Source organism: Dendropsophus ebraccatus, chromosome 7 (assembly GCF_027789765.1).
Source record: "Dendropsophus ebraccatus isolate aDenEbr1 chromosome 7, aDenEbr1.pat, whole genome shotgun sequence".
Lineage (NCBI taxonomy): Eukaryota > Metazoa > Chordata > Amphibia > Anura > Hylidae > Dendropsophus > Dendropsophus ebraccatus.
The window spans coordinates 32,673,613-32,696,781 of record NC_091460.1 but is presented as its reverse complement, the minus strand read 5'-3'; the positions used below and the strand labels follow the sequence as shown (position 1 = coordinate 32,696,781).

Here is a 23,169-nt window from a genome sequence, read left to right as displayed (position 1 = left end):
ACCATTAATAACCTCATTGATAGTATACTAAGAGGTGTAAGTGTTTGTATTTCTGCATGTGGCGATCATATTTTATACTGAATAATGCGTGATGTTTTCAATATTTTGTTTCCATTTTTTCTGAACAAACATAAAAAGAGAGAGAGGGCAGGGGTGAGAACATAATAAAGAAGTAATACTTACCCATCCTGGCGCTCCCACTGTGCGCCACCTCTGTTCATGGTCACATGCTGATCTCCTGTTTCTCCCGATTGTGTGATGCCATGGCCCTGCTTAGAAATGCCTGAGACGAGACACCTCTGCAGTAACTGGCTGGCTGAGTGGGTAGTTCTTGTGCTGTCATGATGACACAAAAACCTGGGAGATTCAGGAAACTGGAGGGTTGGAGGTAGCACTGTGCTGTTGGGGCACCAGGATGGGTAAGTGTAACTTCATTATTATTTTATCCAACACCCCCTGTTCGCCCTGTATTATTACATTTGCCCAGAATACCCCTTTAACATGTCTATGAATCCTGTGATTTCCATAATACTATGCATATACTTTTCCTTCTCAGTGTTGCAATTTCAATGTTCAGGAGTATATATATTATGAAATAATCCCGAAATCTTACAAGTTTTTTATTCAGTTCTGTTCTGTAGAGCGGCTTTTCCAGCAGTTCCCTCACTATAATCACACACGAGTACACTGAAAGGTGACACCAGACAATAGCTGAAGCTCAGAGATCAGCCTCCCCCCCCCCGCCTTGTAAAATCACCTCAGCACAAGTGAATAGGGTCTGGGCCAATCTATTGTACCTTTGTATATGGGGAGATATATTACAATGTTTATTATAATTGCTTGTACTATTGATTAATGCCAATGTGACACTATCAGAAGTAGCACTAAAGGGACCTTTACAGTATGAATCATATCTATTGGCCTAGATTTACTTGTATAATTATTGGTTTATATAGTATGATGCCTAATAGGTGTTTGTAAAACATTATAATTAATTATTATTGTTATTGATTAAATAATCAATACACATTTTTAATTGCTTTTTGGTCCTTATCTATCACTTCTATAGATAAAGAATAAAGGTAACTAAGAGTCAGCTATTTATCCTGCCGGCTGTGACTGTGTCCTCGATAGTATTGTAAAATATTATCTAATCAATTATGCTGGCTCAGTTGCCCCTAGCAACCAATCAGATTCTACCTTTCATTTCCTCACAGACTCTTTGGAAAATTAAAGGTGGAATCTGATTGGTTGCTTGGGGCAACTGAGCCAGTTTCACTTTACACCATGTTGGATAAATCTCCCCCAAATTTTGTTCAACTTTCTCAGTGATGAGTGCTCAGAAGGAATTATAGCTGGTGGTCTGCTGGGCAGATTTTTAGATAAGTCTGTGACAGGACAGCTTGACATCTCTAGGCCTGGCCTGACGCTTTGGAAGGCCCTAAATGTGCTATTGGACTTTTGTACAACCATTCCCCTAATTCCCTATATCTACTTTCTGATAGTAATTGGAGCTGACTATGTATAAAGGCCTCTCTTCATAGAATAATTGGTACCTAAAGTGGTCCAGCGCAGGCCTAACTAATGGAAGGTGAGCGATAAAGTGCTCCTTACTCTTCTCTCTCTACCTTATTCCAACAGCGTTCCAGACACAACATCTTCTTTGGTCTGTGATTATAAAATAACAGTCGCTATAGTAAATAATAAGACCTTGTGTGAACACAGCCTAACTGTGCATTAGCGTAAGTGTATGGTCCTTTTTCCAAAAACAGTCTGTGGGTCCCTTATTCTGCAATAGTTGATCATAGAGAGCCCCTTCTGTCCAACAATGCACCAGTAACCGTGAGCTATAACATATACTAGACAGCTGGGTATGGCTTCTGTGTGATATAGGAGTACAGTATACATTGTGTACTTTGGTTTTGCACCTTTATCAGACAGATATATTTATGCAACGGTGTGGTTTGTATGGGGTAACTTTGATCTCTGCTGTGTGGATAGGTAAGGTCTATATTGCTTCTTATCAGCTTTATAGCTTTATTGGAAAGGGGGTATCTGTCTGATCAATGGCTGAATGCTTTCCACCTTGACATTATCTGTTGACAGTCTGGCAAGTCCTCATATCAAGGTGCAAGGGTGACATGATTAGTAATCGAGGACTCCTTCCTTCAAGGTTTTTACTATTAGGCAAATATTTATAGGGTAAAGGCGCATATGAAATCACTATCCTCTCTCCCTGTGTTGTCTGCTTTTATAGTTAGAAATTTTGTAACTTAAAGGGGTTATCCAGCACTACAAAAACATATCCACTTTCTTCCAGAGACAGCACCACGCTTGTCTCCGGTTTTGGTGCAGGTTTTATAACTCTGTTCCATTGAAGTGAATGGAGCTTAATTGCAAACCACACCTGACCTGGAGACAAGAGTGACATTGTGTCTGCCATGTTTTTGTTGCGCTGGATAACCCCTTTAAGGCACCTTTTACAACATGTTTGTAGTGTCTATTTGGGGTATCACACCCTCCAGTCCTGCTGTGAATCAATGACATTTTTGCAATGTTGGTCAATGATAATAATGGCTAATAGATACGAAATGAACACTTTCCCAGTGTACAAAACACAGGCACCCCCATTGGCTGGGAGAATAAGGGTTCTGCATCCCCAAATGCTCCAGGAAGAGAGTCAACATGCATGGTGTATAGATATTTTTACTATGGTTAGAAACACATGGTCAGGCTGCTTTGGAGCTGCACTGCAGTTTGTAACTACATGATGTCCAATAGTAAGTAATGGAAGATTCTGGAAACTGATTGTGTATTTTCGCCCAATGACATACAAGGAGTTATAGAAACAGTCAAACATTGTAAGAAGGAGAACAGATGGTGGCAGCAGAGAGCACTGTGTCAGACTGGAAATAATACACCACTTCCTGCAGGACATACAGCAGCTGCTAAGTATGGGAAAATGTGAGGATTTTAAATAGAAGTAAATTACAAATCTATATAACTTTCTGACACCAGTTAATTTGAATATTGGGGGAGATTTATAAAACATGGTGTAAAGTGAAACTGGCTCAGTTGCCCCTAGCAACCAATCAGATTCCACCTTTCATTCCTCGCAGACTCTTTGGAAAATGAAAGGTGGAATCTGATTGGTTGCTAGGGGCAACTGAGCCAGTTTCACAGATCCAGTTAAGTGTGTGTAAATGTTATTACTTTCTGTCCACCTATTTTTGGACCAGCCAGGCTTTCCTGGAAACCTTGTAACCAGGGCCGGATTAAAGTTGGTGGAGGCCCCGGGCGACAACCCCCCCCCCCCAAATAAATAAACTGTACCGCAATCTATACAGATGGCTGCTTACTGTAGGTGACTTAGCACAGACCCCTCCTCGCTCCTGGCTGTATGGGTCAGCATCCTCCTCTGTTATGCACGTGGACACTAGCGGCTGCAGTGCATGGGAAGATGCCAGGCCCTAGAGACAGGAGGGGGGGGGTTAGGGCCCTATTACATGGCCTGATATCCTGGGTTAGCAGCACCATTCTGCTAGGGTTCGGGCTGGTGGGGGCCCCTAAGTGGTGGAGGCCCCAGAGCACGTGCCCAGGGTGCCTTCCCTTTAATCCGGCCCTGCTTGTAACCCACAGATGCCAGAAGGCAGCTCTCCAGCTGTTGCAAAACTACAATTCCCATCATGCCTGGGCAGCCAAAGCTTTGCAGTCAAATTCAACATCTGCAATATACAAGAGAGCATGAAAAGCTGAAAACTTTGCCCCTCAGCAGAAGAGATGTTAGTATCCTATCAGGTGGCAGCTTCATAAGCCAGGATGTGGGTTGCTGAGATTCTACTAGATGAGGCGAGACATAAAGCAATAAGGTATCACTATGCTATAATGCAGATAAATAATCAACAGATCAGCAGAAGCTGCATGAATGTTACAAAGTGTCAGTTCAGGCTGTTTAGCTCACAGAGCATTGTCTAGACTGGTTATATTTGTATCCATTTCAAGGACTGACTATCTACATAAGGGTAGAGGAACCTTCGGCCCTTCAGCTGTTGCAAAACTACAATTCCCATCATGCCTGGACAGCCAAAGCTAAAGCTTTGGCTGTCCAGGCATGATGGGAATTGTAGTTTTGCAACAGCTGGGGGGGACACACGTTCCCCTTCCCTGCTGTAAATGTTGGCAATCCTCCATGAATCTTTAACAAGTTAGTGAAAAGTCTTCGGAACAGCGAAACTCTGAAAGACGCAGTATTCATGCTAGTGCTGATCCTTTAAAACACACAGTCATGTGACTGCGGGGGCAGAGGGCACATCTGCGCTGCATGGAGAACTTTGCAGGATCTCCCCGTAGAGAGACTTTTACAACTTCATTCGTGTATTTTTAGTACAAACCAAAACCAACTAGGTTTCTCCTTGAAGTGACCCCTGGAGGCTTCTGATCAGGTACAATGTGAAGTGTCCCAGCATGGATCCTTCTTGTAGTGTCTGCAGAGTAACACTGTTTCCCCCTCCATTGTGTGTGCAGCAGTGGGAGCATGGAGCACAGGCTGGGGCCATAAACGTTATATGTGTATGAGCTGTGTAACATGAAGCTCCGAGAGGGCCCGGCCCAGGTTATAGCGGCTGGCCCCAAATAAAAGCAAAAAAAGGATTTATATAATAGGTGAAGAGCTGTGCTACTACTGCTATAAGGGTTTATATAAGAGTTTAATCTACAGTATTAAATGCCAGTGATGTGGGAGAGATTAACGAGTCCTTTATGAGGGAATGGTAGTTATATACTTATACATAGGAGCAGTATTATAGTAGTTATATTCTTGTATATAGGAGGCAGTATTATATAATTGATATTCTTGTATATAGGAGGCAGTATTATAGTAGTTATATTCTTGTATATAGGTGGCAGTGTTATAGTAGTTATATTCTTGTATATAGGTGGCAGTGTTATAGTAGTTATATTCTTGTATATAGGTGGCAGTGTTATAGTAGTTATATTCTTGTATATAGGAACAGTATTATAGTAGTTATATTCTTGTATATAGGGGGCAGTATTATAGTAGTTATATTCTTGTATATAGGAACAGTATTATAGCAGTTATATTCTTGTATATAGGAGCATTGTTATAGTAGTTATATTCTTGTATATAGGGGGCAGTATTATAGTAGTTATATTCCTGTATATAGGGGGAGTATTATAGTAGTTATATTCTTGTATATAGGAGCAGTATTATAGCAGTTATATTCTTGTATATAGGAGCAGTATTATAGTAGTTATATTGTTGTATATAGGGGGCAGTATTATAGTAGTTATATTCTTGTATATAGGAGCAGTATTATAGTAGTTATATTCTTGTATATAGGGGGCAGTATTATAGTAGTTATATTCTTGTATATAGGGGGCAGTATTATAGTAGTTATGGCAATGTAAAGAAACAGAATCTTGCACTCACCAACTTCACAGATGCGGGTGGTTTATTGCAGACACATCGGAACAAGTGCAGCGCTGCACTTGTTCCGATGTGTCTGCAATAAACCACCCGCATCTGTGAAGTTGGTGAGTGCGAGATTCTGTTTCTTTACACTGCCATTTGCTTTCTGCCTTCTCCGCCTCTGCACCGCAACTCAGTGGTCAGGACACCATTGTTTCTTGCTGCAGCCTCCAGCCCTCTGCGTCCTTACATAGTGTACCCATTATCGGTTGGTGCCGGTCGACACTCTCTACACTTCGCATTATAGTAGTTATATTCTTGTATATAGGTGGCAGTGTTATAGTAGTTATATTCTTGTATATAGAAGCAGTATTATAGTAGTTATGCGGTTCAGGGAAGAAACAGAGTGCTGCACCTCACACCTATGGCTGATACTAGTGCCCCTAGGCTAAATAAAAAACACATCAGAATTTTGTGTATGAATTGATCAAGCCATACTGCCCCATGTACCTCGTGCCGGTATCTGATACACATGGGTATGTGCTGCTTGGGGGCGACCTTCTCCGCCGGCGGTGCTGGCCGGGTTCTGGTGTGGTGTTTTTGGGTCTGGTCCTGTGGCATGGGGGTCGCAGGGCCGTCCCATGGCCCCCGTTCCCTGACTGTGCACGCCTGCGGGGTTGGTGGCCACTGACTGGCACGGTGTGGACTTAGTGTAGGGACCCATGTGTATCAGATACCGGCACGAGGTACATGGGGCAGTATGGCTTGATCAATTCATACACAAAATTCTGATGTGTTTTTTATTTAGCCTAGGGGCACTAGTATCAGCCATAGGTGTGAGGTGCAGCACTCTGTTTCTTCCCTGAACCGCATTATAGTAGTTATATTCTTGTATTATAGCTGCTACTAAGAATTTTCTACTTGTCATTAGTTGAATGGCCAATAAAAGTGACAGCTCATTTGCCGATATATATTAATGTGCACACAGTGCCGTCTGGGGTAGCTTTGGCCCACCAGGGAATTTGATTCTAGGGGACCACCCCACATACACTAGATATAACCAGTGCCAAACCTTTCACATTACTATAGCGACTTTGCACACAGCTGTGTATGTGACCTGCTCACTTCTAGCAACCTGTCAGTCACTCTATGAAAACAGCATAGTTTGCCATTTAAAGTTCTTGAAAGGAAAAGTCCCATGAAACTAACAAATCACAGGCGGAGGGTGTGGGAACATATTAAAGAAAATATACTTACCAGTCTTAGTGCAATATCCAACAGCCGCCAGCATCCTGCAACTCCTCCAGCTGCAAAGTCATGTACTCAGATGATGGATGGCCTGTTCAGCCAATCAGTGACTGGGGCAGGCCACCTCTGCAGTCACTGATTGGCTGAACGGGCAATCAACCAGCCAGTCTGTGACATTGCAGCTGGAGGAGCCGGGGCTGTGATGTACACAGAACCCAGCTGAAAATTACTTCCGCCGGCTGTGGGAGAGACCCGAGAGTGGTGCTACAGGAGCACGTGGACTGGTAAGTATACTTTCTTTATTACCTTACCACACCCTCCTGCCTTCCTGTCATTTGTTAGTTTTAAGGGAATCTGTCAGCTGTAATTCATGTTTCAAACCACTGATACTCTTAGATGCTGTTAGGGAGGACAAGGGAATTTGTCACCAATTTTCCTTTACTGATTAGAATCAGATACTAAAACTTGTTCCATTATTCTAATCAGTTTTTATTTTCTGGTGTTCATTTTTTTTTATTTGACTTTTTGTACATTGTGCGTAACAGCAGTGCTGGCAGATTATATGTTGTCCTGATGCTGCTAAACAGGGAGGCCCACCTCCTGTTCAGGGGCCCACCAAGGGGTGGGGCCCACCTGGGGATTGCTCTGCTCCCCTGTGGGCCAGTTCGAGCCTGTGTGCACATGTCGGATGTTAATAGCTTTGAAGACTCTATTTGATCATTATATGTTACTTATAAAATTTCCTTTGGATCAGGTATCACTTGTCAGATTATGGTTTATAGATGACATTTGGGGGCATGTTGGTCTTAGCTAATACCCCATCACAGCACAGGGACTCCATGTTTATGTAGAGGTGCGAATGACTACATAACTCTAAGCACATTTAGGCTGCCTGTGTATCCTCAATCTATGTCAGCTCGGAGTTTGGAACCACGTGCAACTTTGGCTTAATTCATCTTTGGTGTTTACATTTTAGAATTTCAGAAATTTTCTAAAATTTAAAAAGCTGCTGATGAATTTCTTCCCCTACAGGTGAAGGTATGAAGTACTCGAGCACAAGAGGAGGAGCTTCAGATGTGGATTTTGAAGGAGTGCTGTTTGCTGGTTTCGCACCAGATGGAGGCCTCTTTATGCCAGAACACATTCCCAAGTTAACCAAGGAAACACTGACATCATGGAGAACTTTATCCTACAAAGAATTAGTGAAGGAAGTTTGTTCTCTCTTTATTCCCTCTGATGCTATCCCCAGAAAAGAACTCAATGGTACGTTAGAAGCGGGCCTGCACATTACACTCTATAGAAAGCTCAGTAATATCTGTGTATATGTGTGTTGGGAGGGAAATTAAGTATTTGACCATATTTGACTCACTTCTCCCTTTATGACCTTTGCACATGTCACAGAGCATGCCCACAACACTCTCCCATGAAATTCAATATTATTATGGATATATGTGATTTGAATATATCTCTCCCTCCTGAAGGTCTGATAGACAAAGCTTTGACTCGCTTTCGACACAAGGATATTGTTCCAGTTTCCAGGCTGAAGAATGGCCTCAATGTCTTGGAGATGTGGCATGGAGCTACTCACGCCTTTAAGGATCTTGCAATGTCTTGTGTGGGACAGTTCTTAGATTACTTTTTAAAGAAGAACAATAGACATGTCAATATCTTGGTTGGTAAGTTTTGTTGTTAGAAGACGTTTTTCCACCATAGGGACAGAGCTTATCTAGTTTAGCCTATTTTAAGTACATAGAGTGGGGTCCCCTACTCAGGGACTGTTGGAAAGATTTTACAAAGAGCGTCTCTCTCTCTCTCTGGAGGACTTGTCCTGTCCTACATTAAACAGACAACCCACTAATCTGATTGGACAAGCTGTAATGTTTCATTTCTCCTGTGGTGGCGCTGCAGGGAAATTGATCACTTACTGCTAAGTTTACCCACAGGATACTTTGTGATCAGCTGATTGTCAAAAGAACCTTCTATTAGGTAGAAACTGTCCAAAACAGTCAACTCCTAAAGAAGACTTGGTGGAGTAAAAGCTTATATATATATATATATATATATATATATATATATATATATATATATATTTAATTTTCTTTTACATTCTGCTTTACTTGTTCATTCATTCAGGGACCTCAGGAGACACAGGAAGCTCTGCAATCGAGAGTGTCCGTGGCGTTCCCAATATTGACATCATTGTTCTGTTACCACATGGGCGGTGTACGGAAATCCAGGAGCGACAGATGACAACAGTCATTGAGGACAACGTCCACGTGTTTGCCGGTCAGTATTTCACAGTATGTTGTAGTAGTCGTTAAAGCATTGCTGTTAGTTTAAAGAAAGCCTTTAATATGACACAGAGTGTGACAGTAATGCTTTAAACACATCACCTTTCCTGTCACCTCTCCTCTTCTCCATACAATAATAATTCTAGAGCAGGTTTTTTTTAAATCGTAAATTTTCATTACTGGGGTCAGGGGTGTTGGTGACCAGGGGCGTTGTTAAGGTCCTAAAACATCCGGGACATGGGCCCTTTGAGTCGCATCTTGCTCAATATGATATTACCACCATATAATAACTACATTACCATTATACTCTCACTAAAGAAAGCCCATTATACTAAAGGCAATATTACCAATATCACCTCTATACAAAATCCCCAGTGTAGTATGTATGCCCCCCTGAGCTCCCATATAGTAGATTACCCTCTTGTTCCTCCATATAGTAGTCAGGCCCCCATCTGTGCACCAATATAGTAGTTTGGCCTCCCTGTGCAGGAAGGCCTCCCAGAAGTATTCCCCATGTAGGTAATACCCCCTCCACACCCTCCAAAGGTAGTCTCCCTAATGGGTAGCCTCCTCTCTAGGTAGTGCTCCCATGTTGCTAATCCCCCCTGTAGGTAGTCTCTCTGCGCAGTATTTTAGTATTCCCCATATAGGTAATCCCACCTGGTATTTAGTATCCCCCCTCCAGTCAACCGCCCTGGTAGTTATCAACCCCCTCCTTAGCCGGCACCCTATTATGTAGTATGCCCCAATGTAGTTGGACCCCACTGTAGGTAGTCTCCCTGTTAGTTACCTCCTCGTCAGTAGATAGCATCCCCCATGTTAAGTTGGTTAGCACCCGCTTCCACCCCCTGTGTAAAAACCAAAAAAACACATATTCACCTGGCTTCCTCTGCTGAAGTGCTGGGTGAGGAAGTGACCTCTTGTGGCTGGAGGCAGAATGCCACAAGAGAGATTGGCACAGCAGGGAGCCAATGGTGCCGCTTTTAACTGTGAGTGGTCGTCAGGAGTGCTCACAGTCAAAAGGCTCACTGCGCAGGGGCCCATGGCAGTGGAGGGGCCCCTGAATGACTGAGCCGCCCATATTTTAATAGCAACTGTGCACATAAATGGCCTTTATACCTTCATGCTTGGGCCCCGGACATTATGTCTAGCGGCGCCCCCTGATTGGGGTAGTAATAGGGGGCTCAGATGTTGTGGTTGTGGTACCCAGATCCTTAGAGTGCCCAAATATAAGACCCAAGACCTTTATCTCTGATCAATGACGTGTCAGGAGATATCACTGGTGGATAGAGATCACACTTTGTAAAACTGAAGGATTCCAGGTTTGAATAACTGGGGTTCCCCATATGTCCATGATCATATTTTAAAGTTATTCTGTTTTTTTTATATGTATGTATAGTTGATGGCACATCAGATGAGCTGGATGAACCCATCAAAAAGCTCTTCAGGGACTCTGACTTTGTGAAGAGGCATAACCTCATGAGTACAAACTCAGTCAACTGGGCCCGAGTCATGGTGCAGATCGCCCACTTCTTCTATGGTTATTTCAAGTGTCTTCCAGCACAAGACAATGATGTCCTGCCTCCAGTAGAAATAGTGGTACCAACTGGTGGAGCTGGGAACATTACAGGTAAGAAGCCAATTGTTGGGTTACTATGGCAGGGCTGGCACCCTAACATTGTTTTTGGCTTTTCAGTTCTGTGTTTTTTGGCTGTGCTATTCTATGCTTTGCATCAAGCTCTGACTTTCAACCACAGTTGTTTCTGTCAGACACTATAAGCACAAATCTTATAGATGTCTTCTTCTTCTCTTACAGCGGGTTGTATCGCCCAGAAGATGGGTCTGCCAGTCCAGCTGGTGGCTGTAGTGAATAGTAATGACATTGTTCACCGAACAGTACAGCATGGTGACTTCTCCCTGGGGCACACCGAGATGACACTGGCCTCTGCAATGGATATTCAGGTAGTGGTGACACCTAGAGCTATCCTACACACAGGGTAAAGGACTTTGTCAGTATGAGCTTTCTATATTGAATTTCTTAAATGCTCCTTGCTGCAGTGCATTCTGGGAGAATCTTTACTCTCTGTGAGTGCTCCTGGCCCCTACGCCCCCCAAACCCTGCACAGTCTCAGCGCTGAATCCTGCCTCCCATCTGTTTGAATGGGAGGGCTAACGTGCCTCCGCTCTCCGCCCGGGGGGTTCTGCATGTAATTTCGATTACGTAGTGTGAACGGCCCTAAAATCACAACACAATGCCAGGTCAAAGACTTTACTTCCCAAAATGCAAATTACCAGAGCAAGCTCAGTGCAGAGACTAAAGGTCCTATTACACGGGCTGATGGGGGCCCGATCAATAATGTAAACGAGCGCCGATCTGCTAGATCGGCGCTCATTTACTGGGCCTATTACACGGCCCGATAATCGTTTAGCGAGGGCTGCAGGGACATCGTTACCGATGTCCTTACAGCCCTTGTTAAAACAGCATACTTTACCTAACCATGCTGCAGGGCTTCTCCTGCGCTCCTTCTGCCTCCCGGACCCACGTGCAGCAGCAGCTTCGGAGCAGCATGTCTGAGCTGACAGACAACTCAGCCAGTCACTGGCCGCGGCGGTCCTGGCCAGTGATTAGCTGAGCGGTCTGTCAGCTCAGACATGCTGCTCCGAAGCTGCTGCTGCACGTGGGTCCGGGAGGCAGAAGGAGCGCAGGAGAAGCCCTGCAGCAGGGTTAGGTAAAGTATGCTGTTTGTGGAATTGTCAGTTGCCCGCCGTGCACCGCTATTTCCCGTAGCGATGCGTGGTGGGTGCCCAATTTTAGGTTTGCACCTAAATAAACGATCAGCTGATGACACGATCCGATTTGGCTGATTATCGCTCCATGGAATAGGCCCCTTAGATTTATCTGATAGATTATTAAAGCCAAAGCCAGGAATGGATTTTAATAGCGGCGAAATCTCAGTCTTTCCTTTATGACCTGTTCTCTGATAATAGTCTGTTCCTGGCTTTGGCAGATAAATCTGTCTGTGTAAATGCACCATAAAGAAGCAGGGGATGCTGGAAAGTTTTAACTTAAATTTATGTTCACACATGTTTTATATGCTGTGGATTTTTTTTTTTTTTTACACCATTTGCTTCTGTACACCAGCAGCAATGTAAATGAGGTTTTATTAAATTTCATTTACATGCTGTGGGCAATATCTGCAGGGAATCTGCATGTCCTGCAGGAGAGAAACTGGCCAAAATCTTTAATAAAGACAGAGCAGGAATAAACAGGTGCATTTAAATGTGTCCATAGGCTATAAATTTGAGTACTTAAAGGGCTTCTCTGGAAAAATGAAATTATTTAAAAAATTGTGTCAGAAAGTTATAGATTTGTAAATTACTTCTATTTAAAAATCTCAAGTCTTCCAGTACTTATCAGCTGCTGTATGTCCCACAGGAAGTTGTATATTCTTTCCAGTCTGGAGAGCAGCTGAGGATTTGTTTGGGGATTTGCTGCTACTCAGGACAGCTCCTGATATGGACGGAGGTGGTAACAGAGAGCATTGTGTCAGACTGGGAAAAATACACCACTTCCTGCAGGACATACAGCAGCTGATAAGTACTGGAAGACTTAGTATTTTTTAAATAGAAGTAATTTACAAATATCTCTTTACGGTTCAATGCATAGTGGTCAATGCCCTGGTATATTCTGCTGTGTATACATTCTGTTTATATTACAACATGTTACGTGAATGCAGGAGCCCTACAACATGGAGCGGATACTGTGGCTGGCTGCGGATGGTGACAGTGCAAAAATCAAAGAAATGATGAATGAATTTACAGAGAAGAAAAGATTCAAGTTACCCCAGGAGCTGCACCTAGAGGTACAGCATAATCCATTATTATAGGATACAACCTTCATTAGTAATGTGAATCTTCACCTGCTATGACCTTACCTACTGGTACCTGGGATCCGCCCAGTCCTGGTGTAATATAACTAATTATAAACCAATAATAATAATAATAATAATAATAATAATAATAATAATAATAATAATAATAATAATAATAATAATAACATTTATTATTATTATTATTATTATTATTATTATTATTATTATTATCATTATTATTATATTTAATAATAATAAATATAATAATACATATAATAATAATAATAATAATTATAAATATAATAATAATAATTATAAATATAATAAATAAGTATGATAGTTCTACTATGTCTCCTACAGCTTCGGGCAATGATGAAATCCTGCTCGGTCACAGATGACGAAATCCTCCAGACCATGAGACGCTGCTGGGAGGAGAACCGCCATCTTCTGTGCCCTCACTCCGCTGTTGCTATCTTTTACCACTATCAACAATTCAACAGCAACCCAACCTTGTGAGAAGTCATCACCTACTAATATTATTTCTATGAAACCTATTCCCACTTTGGTCAATAGATGGCGCTAGAAGTAAATCCCAGCATTTCTGTAGATATTCAGCTGTAGCAAAACTACCTAGGCATGATGGGAGTTGTCGTTTTGAGTCGCTGGCCCAGGATACATTTAACCAGTTATTTGCATGTATCTCTACCGTATTAACTTACAGTAAGGCTAACTTTAGGGGTTGTCTCATGGAGAGTTTAGATCAGTTGAACAATTCAGTTTTTAAAGGGGATGTCTTCATCCCTTCCTTCATCCTTTAATGAATGCTATGGATAAGAGCAGGCCTGTGTTCTACATCCTTGTGGGCAGCTTTCAGTTTCTAGCTCTCTGACTGTCAGCTTGTTGTGTGTTGTCGTTGACATGGAATCACTTTTTCTCTCCCACCCTCCTTCATTTGACTCTTTTTGGTTTGTTTTTTTTAATCTCTATTATTTATCATTGGTTGCAGGCAAATGTAGTTTCCTGGACACCAATGATATAGGAAGTAGCTAGCTTCTTCTGTCTTCTGCTGTCTTCTTCTTCTTCAATAAAACATATCTTAAAGGGGAACTATCAGGATGTGCTGATGTTCCTGTGCAGTTTTAATGTAGTCCTCTGTCCCATAAGGCCGTTTGGAGCACTTCCCCGCCCCCAGAGCGCTGATCCTCCCCCCAGCCTGCCTCTTCTAATGATTATCAGTGGAGTGGGCCAGCTGGGGGCAGGACAGTGCTCCAAATGGCCTTATGGGACAGAAGACTACATTAAAACTGCACAGAACTGGCGCCGAGGATGAGGTGAAGAGACATTCCTTCCTCCTCAGCGCCCCGTGAGCAATAGGGAGCTATCAGCAGGTTAGATTTGTATATATTGGTATATATGCTCTCCTGCCCTGTGGTGAGTCTGTAGATAAGATGGCTGACATGGAGGAGCATGTGACCATGCCCTGCCCCCTAATGTCCACCATAGGAATATACAGGCTCAGTGGTGGACACTGGGGGGCGGGGCATGGTCACATGCTGCTCCATGTGGCCCATCTTATGGACAGACTCAGCACAGAGCAGGACAGCACAGCCTGGAGGAGGGGAGTCTAATGTATGTGGTAGACACAGAGTGGTGTGACTACACTTATAAGTGAACCTTATGCCTACAGCTCTTAGCTGTCGTACAGCTCAGTCAGAAGTGCATGGGCTCAAAAATTACCAATTTTGCATTTGGCTGAATTGCATGACTTAGGAAATTATCATGAAGTTGCGATTGGGCTTTTCCGTTCACATGTGCCATTTTCTCTCCACAGGCCCCGATGCTGTTTGGCTCCAGCGTCAGCAGCTAAATTCCAGGAGGTCGTTCTCCGAGCCGGTCTCGTACCAGAGATACCAGAAGAGATCGAGGCCTTGATGAAGAAGGAAACCCGCTGCACATTCCTCAAAAAGCAAGATGACTGGGAGAAGATACTGAGGGAGAAACTCCACGCCATTGGGCAGAAGAGAATGTAAAAGCTAAAGATAGTCAGAAATCCGTGTATTACTCTAGATACCTGCAGAATGATAAGATGGACTAGCCCTTTAAGAACATGTTTTCCCAGACATGGACAATCCCTTTAAGCAAATGGACCACATCTCTGTCCTTTATCATACATACTCGGTTGATGTACTTTCACCTTGTAAAGTATCTAATAAACCTTGACTCCTTGCTGCAGGGATGAGGTCACCTCTGTAACATGAGTCTTACTTTGTTTGACAAAGTCTGAAGTCATTGAAGTTTACCTTCTCCAGCTCCAAGAACCGGTTCTTAGCACCGGATCTGGCTGTCATCACTCCCATCATCCCTGCTACAGAACCTTGTAAAGAACAGCCGGGATGGTGCGGACTTCTATCATCTCCATCTCTGTAAATAACAGGGAGGAATTCTCACAAGTATCTTATACCTCTCCCCCCACATGCCTGGCCATAATAAGGCTTCAGGGCTCCAATGGTGCCCCCCAACTACCACATATAATTTAGAGTACTGCATAGTTGTACCTGATATTGCAGCCCGTCCTATTGAAGGGACAAGTGGCAATACCAGGTGTAACCCTTACCCAGTATATGGCAGTGTCCCTGGTAAAAAGAGAAGAGGCTGCAGCACTTTTAAAACTTCAGTGACTCCTTCAATCAGATGACTGGGAGCTGGGAGTCAGACCACCGCCAATCAGATAGGTATAGGCTATCTTAAAGGGGTAATCCAAAGGGAAAAAAAATTCACATAAACTGGTCCAATCACGTTATATAGATTTGTAATTTACTCCAGTCTTCCAGTCCTTATCAGCTGCTGTATGTCCTGCAGGAAGTGATGTATTTGTTCCAGTCTGATACAGTGTTCTCTGCTGCCACCCTCTGTCCGTGACTGCCAATGGGCCCTCATAACAGTGCTAGTCAGAGTTCCTCCACAATAATGACTGCCAAGGGACCCTCATAACAGTGCTAGTCAGAGTGCCTCCACAATAATGACTGCCAATGGACCCTGATAACAGTGCCAGTCAGAGTGCCTCCACAATAATGACTGCCAATGGACCCTCATTACAGTGCCAGCCAGAGTGCCTCCACAATAATGACTGCCAATGGGCCCTCATAACAGTGCCAGATAGAGTGCCTCCACAATAATGACTGCCAATGGACCCTCATAACAGTGCCAGACAGAGTGACTCCACAATAATCACTGCCAATTGACCCTCATAACAGTGCCAGATAGAGTGCCCCCATAACACTACCAACTACAGTAATGAATAACATATATCTTCTCTACCCTTCTGTACCACTCTTATCTCTGCTTTACCACTAGTTATAGCACTGTGCGGACAGGACTCTAGTACAGGGGTCAATGTTGCTATTGGGGGTGCAGATCTAATATAGACAGCACAATGTTCATATTCATGGATATTGCATTATACCTGATTCCCTGTGTGAAGATACATATCAGAAAGTCATGTGTTCTTTGTAAAGAACCACTTAAAGGGGTAGTTCAGCAAAAAAAAAAAAATTATGTGCCAGAGATTTGTACTTTACCTCTATTAAAAAAATCTCAAGTCCCCCAGTACTTATCAGCTGCTGCATGTCCTGCAGAAAGTGGTATTCTTTTCCGTCTGTAGAGCAGAGGTTTTCTATGGGGATTTGCTACTAACAGGGGCGGATTAACTTAACTGTTCCCCAAGCCTGGGCCCCCCTCCCCACTGTAACTATGGTAGCAGTAGCGTGGTGTTCTTAGTACGGGATGGATAATGTCATGATGCTCAGAATTGTTCAAAAATGCGGTAAAAAAGTAGCAAATTTTTGCAAATGATGGCAGAACTGTAGCCAAGAGACAATACACCATGGAAATTCCAAGTCCTCCTGGGGGGCCCATTATTGTGGAGGTACTCTGGCTGGCACTGTTATGAGGGTCCATTGGCAGTCATTATTGTGGAGGCACTCTGACTGGCACTGTTATGAGGGCCCATTGGCAGTCATTATTGTGGAGGTACTCTGGCTGGCACTGTTATGAGGGCCCATTGGCAGTCATTATTGTGGAGGCACTCTATCTGGCACTGTTATGAGGGTCCCTTGGCAGTCATTATTGTGGAGGAACTCTGACTAGCACTGTTATGAGGGCTCATTGGCAGTCATTATTGTGGAGGTACTCTGGCTGGCACTGTTATGAGGGCCCATTGGCAGTCGTTATTGTGGAGGCACTCTGACTGGCACTGTTATTAGGGTCCATTGGCAGTTATTATTGTGGAGGTACTCTGACTGGCACTGTTATCAGGGTCCATTGGCAGTCATTATTGTGGAGGTACTCTGACTGGCACTGTTATCAGGGTCCATTGGCAGTCATTATTGTGGAGGCACTCTGACTAGCACTGTTATGAGGGCTCATTGGCAGTCATTATTGTGGAGGTACTCTGGCACTGTTAGGAGGGCCCATGTGGTTAGCTGTGCTTTGGAGGTGCGGTGGCTGACATATATTATATACTGTACATATGAAATGATATACTGTGGTCAGTTCTGCTATGAGAATCCTGCAGCTGGCACCAGGTAGGGCTGGGCCCGACCGTATCTTATCTTCCTCTAGTACTCCAGTATTACCCACCAAATGTACTTGAGTTGGCTAGACATGCTATACTCCTACCTGCCAGTAGGTGGCACTATAAGCCAAATCTTGTGCCATTATTCTATCCCTCTGAATACATCATACACAGTAGTAATTATCAGTAGCCTCTAACATGGTCTATTCCCTGCCATAGACCATGAAATAACAGCTAGATGTGTCATTTGTTACAGAGAAAGCTAAATTGAGTCACTGTGTGTAGTGTTTATGTAGCAGCAGGACCCCATGGCAATGGTTAATGCCATGCTGCTGCTATGTCCTTATCATTATCATTAGTCCTGGTCAGAACAATAGAGAATCAGGACGGCTAACAATAGCAGGAATCCCTCTGTGGACAGCACAATGCCTGTACTGATGTAGCAGAGCTAAGTGTGTTATTTTAGCAATACTACAGTCTTAGGGTACTATTACACAAAGCGATTTTTCGACGATCAACGATAAACGATGTCAAACGAACGCTATGGCGAACGACCTGAAATTTGCCCAATTACGCGGAACGATGATCGTTACTTATTATCATTCTTGCAGTTGTCTTGGCATCGCTATTGTGTTCGTCGCTACTGCAAACTACGTCTTATTCCATGCGTCCGATCAATGATAAAAATAGGTCCAAATTCTATCAAACAACCAACGATTTCTCGTTGGTCGTTTAATCGTTGTCTGCTATTACCCCAAAAATGATCGCTCAAATCTGAACGATGTAACGATTTTTCGAACGATAATCGTCCCGTGTAATAGGGCCCTTATGTGAGACCTCAGGCAACTGGTTTAGAAATGCTCCCCTTCTCTTCACTTGTCAGTAGAAAGTCTCTATCTTAAAGGGGTTATCCAGTGCTACAAAAACATGGCCACTTTCTTCCAGAGACAACACTCTTGTCTCCAGCTTGGGCGGGGTTTTTCTGCTCTGTTCCATTGAAGTGAATGGAGCTTAATTGCATACTGCACCTGAACTGGAGACGAGAGTCGTGTTGTCTCTGAAAGAAAGTGGCTATGTTTTTGTAGCACTGGAGAACCCCTTTAAGGGTGCCTCCACACATACCGTATCGCTGCGTATTTATCGCACAAAACTCGAACGAAACTCGCACGAAAGTAGCGGCGCTTATTGTGGTGTAAAACTCTCCTGTGAAAATCAAAACTCGCATGTAAAAATCGCACCAAACACGCAGCGAGAATACACATACATTGACTTTATAGCAATCAGTATCACTGTGGATTTATGTGCGAGAAACTCGCAGCTATAAACACGTAGCGATACGGTACGTGTGAAGGCACCCTAAGGGTCTTCCCCCCGAATAATATTAGTTCAAACATTTAAAGGAGTTGTTCAAGGTGGTCAGTTGCCCCTAGCAACCAATCAGATTCCACCTTTCATTCCTCACAGGCTCTTTGGAAAATGAAAGGTGGAATCTGATTGGTTGCTAGGGGCAACTGAGCCAGTTCTACTTTACACCAGTTTAATGAATCTGCCCCATGGACGTTTTCTTCCAGAAACAGCAGCTCTGTGGTCTCCAGTTTAGTTGTGGGATTTGCAGCATGATTCCATTGAAGTGAATGGAGCTGAAATGTAAATCCACACACAACCTGAGGACAGGGGTGACCCTGATTTTGCTGTTTTAACCCCGTTAACCCTGCGCGTCAGTCTTTGTGAATATTTTTTTTCAATAGCTTGATGTCTCCATTGGTGACCCTCATTTCCAATCTACGTATCTGGGCCTTGTAGTGCACCTCTGTGTCCTACCATTCCCATAGATATGCCTATAATAAATAAACACTTGTACACTTGTGAGCTGTGGGAGCTAACACGCCAACAAGAAACCCTGTAAGAGTCACTGTATCCTGCTGTCTCCCTGTATACCACTCCATCACTGCCTATGATTGAGAGCTCCACAGATTGCAGTACAATGGCATTTAGCCTACAATTAATAATCCACGTGTAGGGAGGAAGTTACCTGGGGGATAAGGTTCCCCTCCTGGTATGTAACGCCCAAAGGGAGACGTCTTTAGTTACCGGCCATCCTCAGCCAGGAGATTAATGATGGCTCCGTGGTCTCAGGTTACCACATCTTCACTTTAAGCTGCTCCTTACCCCCAAAGACCTTGTGTCACCTTCTTCTCCAATTTATTATCAGTTATATCCAGATCCGGGAAAGCTATGTGAGCCAGATGGATTCCCATTATAACTTTAAAGGCGTTATCCCAAGATTTAGGCTATGTTCACATACAGTTTTTTAAGGTGTAAATACGGCTGTTTTTTTAATAATCATGGCCGCTATTAAAGAGCATTATCATTATTCACGGCCGTAATGATCAATTATGCCTGTATTCTCGACTCTAAGACTTAAAGTTAAAGGGGATTATCAAATCTTGATATGAATGAAGGTGAATTGTAATACCACACACAACCCAAGGACAGGGGTGGCACTGTTGTCCACAGGATAGGTAAAACCCTGTTTCTCCGAAAGTAAGACAGTGTCTTATATTATTGTTTGCTCCCAAAGAAGTGCTAGGTCTTATTTTTAGGGGATGTCTTATTTTTCAATGAAGAATCCACATGTCACATACAGAGCAGGAACAAAGCGTATGGTATGGCGGCTTCCGGCCACCAGGGGGAGCTCACCACAGCACATTTGTACAGCACAGCAGGGACAGCATATGGTATGGCGGCAGGTGACGGGATAACGGCAGACTGTGCAGCAGTGGGGGACAACAGGGTTGGTGGAAGGTGACAGGTCTCTTGCCTGCACATTTACAAGTGATGGCTGCGGAAGGGAACATCGGTGTTGCAGCAGATAACGGTCTTCATGTCCTGCATGCAGCTGCTCTACTGCGGACGGTGAAGGTAGGGGACGAAGACAGGATAGGGAGAGGGAATAAGCTGCTGCCAGACACCTTTAGCTGTTCTCCCTGAAAATGAAAGGATTGAGCGTCAAAACTCAACAAGTCTCATCCATCCTTTCTCCATCTGTTTGGGAAGTGTCAGGACCCCCATACACTTCAGATAGACCACCAGACATTACTATATAAGAAAACCATGGTCTCCTGCTGACGTCACTTCTCCAGCACAAGCCCTAGAGCTGGTCAGACTGGCCCTCATGTCTGTCATCACCTTGAAACCATACCTTTCCCAATAGCTGTCCTCTTCTCCATGTTCCTCAGGAGTCCCGTGTGATTGATGACCTCATCCGTCTTGTAATTTGCCACACAGCTCTATGACTGACTGCACAAATGTCTTCCCTAAACACTTTGTGTCAAGGAAAGTTCCTGCCGCTCTTTGATTTATCACCATGACGGACCTGGGGAATGGACACAGTGATCCTGTAGATCCTACTCAGTGTTGTAGCTCCCCACCGGCTCGTGTGACAGGAATTTACTTAAAGGGGGTCTTCACAAGAGGGGAAGGACATAGGAAGTTGTCAATCTGTGATTGATCGGCATCAAAATAAACATTTAGGGCTGTTAACTAGAAAACAAATATAATAAGACACCTAATAGTGAAGGGCAGAGGGGTCGGGGTGTAGAGGGGGCCTGGATGATACGGGAACAACCTGACGTATAACCGGACATTTTTGGACCCCAAAATAGTTGACCAGGATAGAAGGATTATTGTGCAGTACCGCACACAAACTGAGGACAAGAGTGGCGCTGTTCCTGGAAAGATAATTATCCTGATAACCCCTTTAAGGTGTATTTTTATATATGATATGTGGTCTTTACACTTCAACAATAGACATCAAGCTTTACTCCACAGCACCACAGAATAATGGTTGCGTGGATGATGTTTCAACAAGACCCTCAAAGTATATATAATATTCTTGCTGTAAATACAGTGCAATATAAATAGCAGCGCCTAGCATGGAGCCAGGGACTAGTTTGTGTCATTGCCCCCTATGGACCTGCCATTATGCGACTGCCAAGTGTCTGGAGATGTCATTCTGTTATTGGGGCTTACAGACCCAGAGGACAACATGGTTTATATATAACAGTAAAAAAAATAAAATTACTAAAAAAATAAAAAATAATAATATATATAAGCCAGGCTAGCATATAAATAGAAAAGTACTTATACTCACCTTCCCCCAGCCCCTGCCACTGTAACCTGGGTAATGCTGTTCTGCAACATTCAATGCTTCCTGCTTTCCACATGCAAGAAATGCCTACCCCTCACTGACGGAGGAAGGGGGGTAAGCCGCTGAGCAGCATGGACAGGCACCATACACATGACAGCGATGGGGGATTGGAGAAGGTGAGTATTTATATATTTTTTGCTCACATAAAAAGGATTATCCAAACGGGGTACTCCAATGAAAATCTTTTTCTTTTAAATCTACTGGTTTCAGAAAGTTATATAGATTTGTAATTTACGTCTGTTTAAAAATCTTAAGTCTTCCCATACTTATCAGCTGCTGTGTGTCCTGCAGGCAGTGGTGTATTCAGTCCAGTCTGACACAGTGCTCTCTGCTGCCACCTCTGTCGGTGTCAGGAACTGTCCAGAGCAGGAGAGGCTTTCTATTGGGATTTGCTGCTGCTCTGGGCAGTTCCTGGCAGAGATGACAGAGATGGCAGCAGAGAGCACTGTGTCAAATTGGAAAGAAAACCAATTCTTGCCAAATATACAGCAGCTGGAAGACTTGAGATTTTTCAAATAGAAGTAAATTACAAATCTATATAACTTTCTGATACCAGTTGATTTGAAAGAAAAAGATTTTCGCTGGAGTAGAAGTGCTATTTGTGTGTGGCTCCCGGCTCCCCTCGCTCCTAATCAGCCAATCAGTGCACGGCAGCACTGATTGGCTGATGGGGACCGACGGGAGCCGGGAAGCCTCACACACAGCCGAGCAGGTAATGTATGCTCCGGGGCGGGGGCTGCGGGCTGCAGGGGGGTTAAAGGGGCCGGGTCACATATCCAAAATCCGCTGCGGATTCGGTATGTGGGAAGCTACCCTTAATTGTTCCCAAGTCTCTCAGTGTAAACACTCATCATTCACAGTATATAGATACGAACGCAATTACTATCATTCACAGGATATAGATACGAACGCAATTACTATCATTCACAGTATATAGATACGAACGCAATTACTATCATTCACAGTATATGGATACGAACGCAATTACTATCATTCACAGTATATGGATACGACCGTAATTACTATCATTCACAGTATATGGATACGAATGTAATTACTATCATTCACAGTATATGGATACGAACGCAATTACTATCATTCACAGTATATGGATACGAACGCAATTACTATCATTCACAGTATATAGATACGAACGTAAGTACTATAATTCACAGTATATGGATACGAATGTAATTACTATAATTCACAGTATATAGATACGAACGCAATTACTATCATTCATTATAATATACATACAAATGCAATTACGATCGCATTAACAACTTTTCATATATCATATCGATTGATCTTCTCATATAAATGCCTATCGTTTAGGCATTTCGTTCGCTAAATGTCGTTCGCTAAATGAGTGATCAAGCGATTTATCCGTATGTGTAATAGGACCCTAACAGGGGTGAATTAACTTTAGCATAGGCCCCGGGCTGTTCACTGAGCTAGGGCCCCCAATCTCACTGTAACTATGGCAACATTAGTGTGGTGTTCATAGTACAGGATAGATAATGTCATGACGCCCTGATTTGTGCAAA

At 43.4% G+C, this 23,169-nt stretch overlaps 1 protein-coding gene across 2 annotated transcripts; it reads left to right on the top strand.

Annotated features, from left to right (window-relative positions):
* Positions 1–1,355: 1,355 nt before the first annotated feature.
* Positions 1,356–15,117, top strand: THNSL2 (threonine synthase like 2). 2 transcript variants are annotated; one of them, XM_069976363.1, is made up of 9 exons: positions 1,356–1,591; positions 7,709–7,939; positions 8,158–8,352; positions 8,810–8,962; positions 10,367–10,597; positions 10,784–10,929; positions 12,705–12,830; positions 13,200–13,351; positions 14,671–15,117. In XM_069976363.1, the coding sequence occupies exons 1-9, from the start codon at positions 1,585–1,587 to the stop codon at positions 14,867–14,869; spliced, it is 1,440 nt and encodes a 479-aa protein (XP_069832464.1). In that variant the 5' UTR covers positions 1,356–1,584; the 3' UTR covers positions 14,870–15,117. The 2 variants fall into 2 exon arrangements, with proteins under 2 accessions (XP_069832464.1, XP_069832465.1); XM_069976364.1 differs by lacking the exon at positions 1,356–1,591 and adding an exon at positions 4,238–4,442.
* Positions 15,118–23,169: the final 8,052 nt, after the last annotated feature.

Coding starts and splice junctions, on each gene's coding strand:
- THNSL2 (XM_069976363.1), top strand. Junction 10,930..12,704: donor CCTCTGCAATGGATATTCAG/GTAGTGGTGACA, acceptor ACGTGAATGCAG/GAGCCCTACAACATGGAGCG. Junction 12,831..13,199: donor CCCAGGAGCTGCACCTAGAG/GTACAGCATAAT, acceptor TGTCTCCTACAG/CTTCGGGCAATGATGAAATC.